This window comes from Gastrolobium bilobum, unplaced genomic scaffold (assembly GCF_033153095.1).
Source record: "Gastrolobium bilobum isolate Gb01-03AN ecotype WA unplaced genomic scaffold, APGP_CSIRO_Gbil_v1 utg6024, whole genome shotgun sequence".
NCBI classification, from domain to species: Eukaryota; Viridiplantae; Streptophyta; class Magnoliopsida; order Fabales; family Fabaceae; genus Gastrolobium; species Gastrolobium bilobum.
Genome location: NW_026899268.1, coordinates 38,675 through 46,110, shown reverse-complemented (window position 1 = coordinate 46,110; position 7,436 = coordinate 38,675). Strand labels below are relative to the sequence as shown.

The following is a 7,436-nucleotide window of genomic DNA, read 5'->3' as shown; positions in this document are numbered from 1 at the left end:
TTGACAGTAAATCCAAATCAGTTTTGAGGTGGGATGAGTTATTCGGTTACATCTTGAAGAACACCTCCAAATTCATAAATCCGAAAAATCAATAAACTTCTTGTTGGATCAAAACAAAGCTTTCAAAGGTGGTTTAATGTCTAAAGCGTATTTTGTTAAACGTTGGTATTAATCATAAGCATTCCTTTCTTTTTTTCCTTTTTCTTCACACGGCTTTAAAACATTAAAGTCCCAAAAATTTACTAATACTACATAAAATATTTGTTTACCCGGACTTATTTTCATATTATATTATTTTTTAAAAAAGGAAATACTTCTAAATAGAGAAGCACTTACAAAAATAACTTGTTTTAATAAAGAAAAATAAAAAATAAGTTTATCCAAAGAATTTTTGGCTTCTAATTTCTATTTCCTTATCAACCTCTGCTCACAAGCCAACCCGCAAGCTATACTTCACTAGCAAGCTCGCCAAAGCCACTATCGACGATCCTGACTCTCAAACCATGCCGCGTTAACCACCGTACTAACATTACCAAACCACCACACCTGAGTCACCGCTCCATCTTGAAAGAATCATTGTTCCCCAAATCCTACAGATCAATCAAGCAACGTCGTTGTTTAGTCGCATCGAAAGCCACCCCCGACCCTTTCTATATATTAAAAAAAAAAAAGGTTTGATTGTTGCTTTATAAGGTGCACGATAACATTTCCAATTTTTTTCCGCAAAAATAGTTAAAAAAAAATGTTTGATAAAAACAAATTTATTTTTTTCTATATCAGATAATGAACCCGTAACCCAATAACATAAAAATTCTATTTTTTAAAACTATTTTTGTAAGGAAATGATTTTTTTTTTTTTTTATGTGCTTAGAAAGAGTTTCTGAAGGGGATTTTTTTTTTTTTTTGACAACACAACTTATTTTATACCAAAAAATGAAAATGTATTTAACAAATAGTGTATATTTAATATTAATAACACATTCAACAATGTTTATAATTAATAAATAGTCATGGGAAAAAAAAGGCAAGGAAAACAAAATTACTTCTCATTTTTTGTTAATTTGTATTCTTAAGCAAACAATTCATTCTCTGCAACAGAATAATAAACATGTTTTATCAAATATTTCTAACCATTTATGTTCCCTATATTAAATAAAATGCATCTAAAATGATTGACATGCACACCTTAAATTGACAGAAAAAACAAATTTTTTTTTATTTTTTGCTTTTTTGTTCCTTAACACTTTATTAAATACATCTTAGAATATATTATCTGGATTCAATACACACCACTTATTAAATACATTATGTATTAAATACATATTCAGTGGGAATAGAAATAAATTATATTATCAAACAAATTTTTTTTTCCATAAACTGTGTAGATACAGAAGTGGAAAAAAAAATAACTTTATTAAAAAATAAGACAAAAGAATAAAATGAATGTCTTGTTCACCCTTAGATTATGCATTCAACGCCCTTTTGCACTTTTACTGCAATGAGTATATAAGGGCATTTACCGTTGAGTCAAAGGATATCAAAATTTCTTATGAAACTACCTCAATAAACGCTGGTGTTTTTTGAATTCATCTCAGATAAACATGCAGTTTAACATTGTTAATTTATTATCTTGCTTTTTTTGCTTTAATGTTTCTAAAATGAACGTAGATAAGTTATCTACGTTCGCTTCCAAAATAATGTCGTTTTGGGTTGAAAAATTAAAAAATTATAATAAAAAGACTATTATAACCCTGAAATAAATTATAATTACAAAAATATATTGATTTCTGTTTCAAAACAACGTTTTGGACTCAATGTAAATAAATTATCTACATTGAATGTAGAAAAAGCGAGATGGCAAGTTTCGAGATGAATAAGTTATCTACATTGAATGAACAAGTTATCTACATTGAATGAATAAGTCTTGTTTTTTTTTTTTTTTTTTGCTTATTTGACAAAAGCATACTTTCGAGATGGCAAGTTTTTGCTAATCATTGACAATTTAATTTATTTGGGTATTTATACTTTTAACGGTGCTCCTAAATTTTTATAAAATGATAACTTAATAGGGAGGGGAGGGGATAAAGCCCTTAAAAAGAATCGTATAGATACCGTACCGTAAGGTTCATGCTCCTTGTAAAGAGTGTTATGAGTCATTGCCATAGGATCACATGCCAGGACAGCATGTTAAAGACCATAATTGTTCCAGCAGTAATAGCATAGTTGCAAATGGAAAAAATTTCCGTAGCTGCATCTAGCAACCATCTGAATAATCCTCAATTTAAACATCAGTACCGTGGCCAGCTAAAACTGCAGTTCACCATCTCTTCCTGTCTGAATTCTTGTGTTTATGAGAATCCCAAATTTCCTAATATGGAATTCTAGGACCCAGGTCCAGTTCACACCAGAAGCTCCTCAGTTTTGCATCTTTGACTCGTCTGCTTTCTTGAAGCCATCTAATATCCCATCAACCAGCTTGTCCTTGTTAGGTAAGACCGGGTCAGCAACAAATGAATAATTCTTTGGAGTCTTTTGCTTGTCTCTGTAGTTCCCTGAAGGAACTTGTGAAAAGAGGGTACACTGGGTGGACTCAGTGGATGAATTTAAAAGATCAGCCAGAGAAACATTGTCTGGCTTCTTTACACTATTCTCTCCTTCCTTGCTGCTGTGCCACAAATCCAGAGCTTCCCAAAGAGAACTGTCTTGTTCATTACATTTAGGCTTTCCGTGCTCTTCTGGTTGAGTTAAACAAGAGCTATCTCCTTCAGATTCAGAAGAATCATAACCTGAGACGATAGGTTCATAAACAGGTGGCTTTGATGTATCCAGTTCTTTGGCTTTCTTACTTAATTTTGACTCCAGATCATTCTGGTTGGAATTGTTGACAGAAACAGGACCTAATTCCTCCCATGGAGAGTCAATGTTATCATCTTTTGGGGCTGAATCAGATAATTCACTATCTGAGTTGGAGACTGCAGGACTAGCATCGGTTACTTGGGATTTAGGAATAGAAGTTTTCCAATCAGAAGCACAAACAGCAGGAACGGAAGGAAAAATATAAGTCGACTCTAATTTAACCCCAGGCATTATCTGTAATAAGGATGCCAACTTTTGATAACCAAGCTTCTGTAAATCAAGATGATAGCCATACCTATCAACATATAGTTTTCGGAAACGACCAATATTATATCCCTCTGGGTGTTTCCTCAATATCTCACTCACTAGTTTCTGACAGTCTTGTAACATATCATTTCTAGACCTCTCAGTATATTTCGTTTCAGTGGCAGGTGTAGAAACTCTAGTATGAGGAATACTCTGATTGTGTTTCTCCACATCAAGTTCATATGATTTTTGCAAGCTGGACTGTGATGTTCTACTTAGAAAGAGAGATCTCAAGCCATTTGCACGATGAGATTGGCCCATCAATGAGCTCTTCTGAACTGGTTGAGTTACCTTAAAAGGAAATTCTTGGGAGGGGCTTTCCTCCAACCATTTTTTCTCTGCTATTAACAAATCCACCACTTGAAGGATATCTTTTTCAGTGAGAGATCTAAGAACCAGGGGTCCGTCCTTTTGTAATTTATGTGCCATATCCTCCCTGACACAAACATATAGCAGAATATTACTAAGTTACTCTTTCAAGTAGTAACTACACAATGATCACCATAAAATATCTAAAGGGTCACACAACTTTCAACAGTAACTTTATGATACAAGTAATTAGTTACATTTTTTCTTTCTTTCTTTGGTAGTTGAAGTTCAGATTAGAACAAGGAAGCACTGAACAAATGGACGCCAAATGTTGGTTATTATCGACAGAAAAGGGAACATTTTTAAAAGATCTGTACAAAAATATTATGCACACTAACCTGCTTCTTGACTGGGAGAAAAGAAGCGATCCGTTGGGTGTGAAAACAAAAGATTCCATGACATTCCAAAAGGAATCATTAGAAAATAACTCAGGCTTCACAGAATGACTAACATTCTGGCCCAGTTCTGATAACTTGGACTCTTCAGAATGACTACCAGTCTTGTCCAGTTCAGATAACTTGGACTCTTCAGAATGACTACCAGTCTGTTCCAGTTCAGATAACTTGGGATCCTCAAAATGACTAACCACCTTGTTCTGATGAGCAGCCGAATCAACAGACTTTGCACTGCTTTTCCAAAATGGCCACCAACTTCCAATCCAGCTAAAGAAAGTTGGTCTTTTTCTATAGGTTTCTGCACTACCAACAGGTCTTTTGTCAACCAGAGAGTCATCAACTGGTGGTGAAGAATTAGGGCTGCGACAAACTTCATCAACCTCCTTTCCAGTTGGCTTCTCATAGTTGTCCTTGGCTTTAAATTTTCCAGATTCATATTTTGCAATACCATTGTTTTCCACCATTTTGTAATCATTCCCAGCATAGTGATTCCCTGAATTTGTAATTTTTTCCAAAATTTTGTGACTTACATCCTCAGACCTAACATTGTTATTATCAGATGACTTTTTAGATCTTGTTTTTAAGGAACCCGTCTTAGTTTTGGAAACTTCATTGGCCTCGGACAGCTGTTGAATCTCAGACAATTGTGCATTAGCCACATCCACAACCTTCTCACTATCCAGAGAGGCTTTTCGCAACTCATTTGGGGGCTGACACACATCTCTTTCAACCAATGAAGGGAATGATGATTTACCATCTGCATTTTTCTCAATGGGTTTATCTTGTGAAGGAATCGGTTGGAATGATTTTGGATCATCATCCATACTCCTTTCATGCAATGATGCCATTGAGGGTGTCCCATCTGCATCTCTAGCCATATTTTTACCCGCACTATTTAGCTTTGAAGTTGCTGCATAGGCCCTTCTGTCATTCTTAACAGCAGATGCCGTAGATGGTACAGCACTGCTCTCAAAGGGTTCAGGAGAGTCAGAGGGGATCGAATGCACACAAAACTTTCCATCACCTAAAGCCTGGAGCTGTAAGTTTGGAATTGATAATAGAAAGCGGGAAAACCTTTTATATCCATATAAGTTTTTATCCAAACGCACATCGCAATTTGCCAATTCTGCACGAAGATCTGTGATAGAGATCCCTTCTGGATGTAAACTCAATATACTCTTAACCTTCCTTGCAACTGACTCGGGAACTGTACCTAACTTTAAGTCTGAGGAAGGTTCATAGATCTCCACATTTTGTAAAGAGGTAGACTGCTCTATAGCTGAGACAGGCTTTTCAAGAGGCACCTTAGAGTTTCCATACCAAGAACCAAACTGGCCATCAGGAGGATGGTTGAAGTGTTTTCCACTAAGATCTTCTCCCTTAAGCAATGAAGACCATTGCCACATTATAGTTGCAGAACTGCAAAGAACATCAGGAGCCTTCCCTGGAACTGCGAGCAGGATATTGTAGTTATTCATTCTTAAACGGTGAAGTGTGCCAGCAAAGTCTCTATCACCAGATATCAGAAAGAGATGAGCAGGTGGAGGATTTTGGGAAACCCAATACATAAGATCAACAAGAAGAGATCTATCGGCACTATTCTTTCCACCTGCAACAAAGTACTTAAAATACATTATTGAAAAGGAAAAAATTTAGATGAATAAATTATTTCAGAAATTCCTGAAGCTATATGGGCCATAGATACTAGTATACAAGCTGTAAACCTTTTCCGATGATTTATTAGCTGCACCTCCATCTCAAATATGAATGAAATTTCACACGAACAACAAGAAACAAGCCCCTTAACAAACAAAGACACTGCATTCAAAACTGTAACCAGCAGAAGTTAACTAACAGACATGCAGAAGCAGAAAATTACTTTCATCTTACTACCTAGTGCCAAAAGCAGTTAGAAAACTACTTTTACTCGTTACCTTTCAAATCAAACTTATCTTTAGCCTTTAATTGAATCTAAATCCTTTAAAAAAAAACTGCCTTGTTCAAAAACCATTGGTGATTATTCATAAACCTAAAAAAGAAAAAGAGTTATGCGCTAGATCCACAATTATACACACAATTATACACAAGAATGAATCAGCATGGAACTGCTTGCCACATACAAAAAAAAAGAAACACACAATTTAGCGCCCCAATTTCCAAAACCTCAATTTACACCACAAAGTTTCAAAAACACACAATACAGCCCCTTGAATATTCGGAAACACTACAAGTCGTCTATTTTTTGCCTTAATTGCATGGAAGCATAACAAGATACATCGAGGTTTATCTTGTAAAACACAATAGTCCGAGAGACTGTGTATTGTGTGCGTACACTGCAGACAAAAAATAAAAGCCCAAGATGCTATGTTTTAGAAAAGAAAATGTTCATAGGCGTAGCAAAAGAATTGTCCATTTTTAACCAAATTATCAGCAGGTAAATACATTTTTGATACATAAGACAGATAAAATGTAAGGCTTTAAACACCGTGCACTGAAATTGATTTGGACGTAAATCTTAGGGAGGTAAATTATGTTGCATAATGGTGAAAGATGATACAAATGTATGGTGACACAACAAACTATAACCTTAAAATCTAGCAACTATCATATTATGCTAATTAAAGGAAAATGGTTGACATTTCAAATTGACATTAATAATAATAATAGATAACGAAGAAAAGTAACCATTGGGAACGTGTGATAGATGAATCCCGGTGCAAGCAAGTACTTCCTGGTTGGCTTTAGAGAGTTGCAGAACATCGCCGAAAGCGGTAATGTGAAGAGGACCTCTAATTCCATTGGCCCTAACAGCTTCCGTTATTGCAGGCGCGATCTTCGAAACGTTAACGCCCACCGGCAAGTTGCAATTCTCAAAATCCCACCACACCGAAACCCTCACGTTTCGAGACTCCTCCTCCACGCGCCTCCAGTAATGCGGCGAGGATGACAACTCGCACACTTGAAGCCGAACATGAAGCGCACGCGCTGGTGATGACGAACAAGAAGAAGAAAGAAACAAGAGGTTTTTGTATAGAAGGGACCTCATCACTGGGCTCAGAGAAAATCGGAATGAGAACAGAAACGGAACCAGTGGCAGTTACAGTTACCGATCGGTAGCAGCATTTGTGCGAGAAATGAAAAGTGACGAGGGTTTAGTACTAAAACTAAAACCCTCACAGACAGCATATTCCAATCCTCACATTTTGGGTTAGTTCTGAACTCTTGTTGGGCTCATTGATATATCCACATGGCTAAAGTTTTGGGCTAATTGCACATCGTGGGCCCAAACTCCTTGTATATTGGGGATGGCCACTCCTTTCCCCAAAAAAACAAAATGTAACGTTTTTTTTAAAATAAAAAACAACAGATTTGAATTGTTTCAATTAGTTTTATGGGTTTTATGTTTGTTAAGTTTAGGAGAAGAGAGAGGAGAGAGAAGAGAGGAGAGAGAAAAATCAAGAGATAAGATCCACATAAAATTGTGTGCGTAGGAAAATTATATTACATCAT

At 35.8% G+C, this 7,436-nt stretch overlaps 1 protein-coding gene across 1 annotated transcript; it reads right to left on the bottom strand.

Annotated features, from left to right (window-relative positions):
- Positions 1–483: 483 nt before the first annotated feature.
- LOC133289022 (uncharacterized) lies at positions 484–7,033 on the bottom strand. The gene is made up of 4 exons (XM_061486875.1): positions 6,612–7,033; positions 3,870–5,535; positions 2,118–3,598; positions 484–590 (listed from the first exon to the last, which is right to left on the bottom strand). The coding sequence occupies exons 1-3, from the start codon at positions 6,970–6,972 to the stop codon at positions 2,416–2,418; spliced, it is 3,210 nt and encodes a 1,069-aa protein (XP_061342859.1). The 5' UTR covers positions 6,973–7,033; the 3' UTR covers positions 484–590; positions 2,118–2,415.
- Positions 7,034–7,436: the final 403 nt, after the last annotated feature.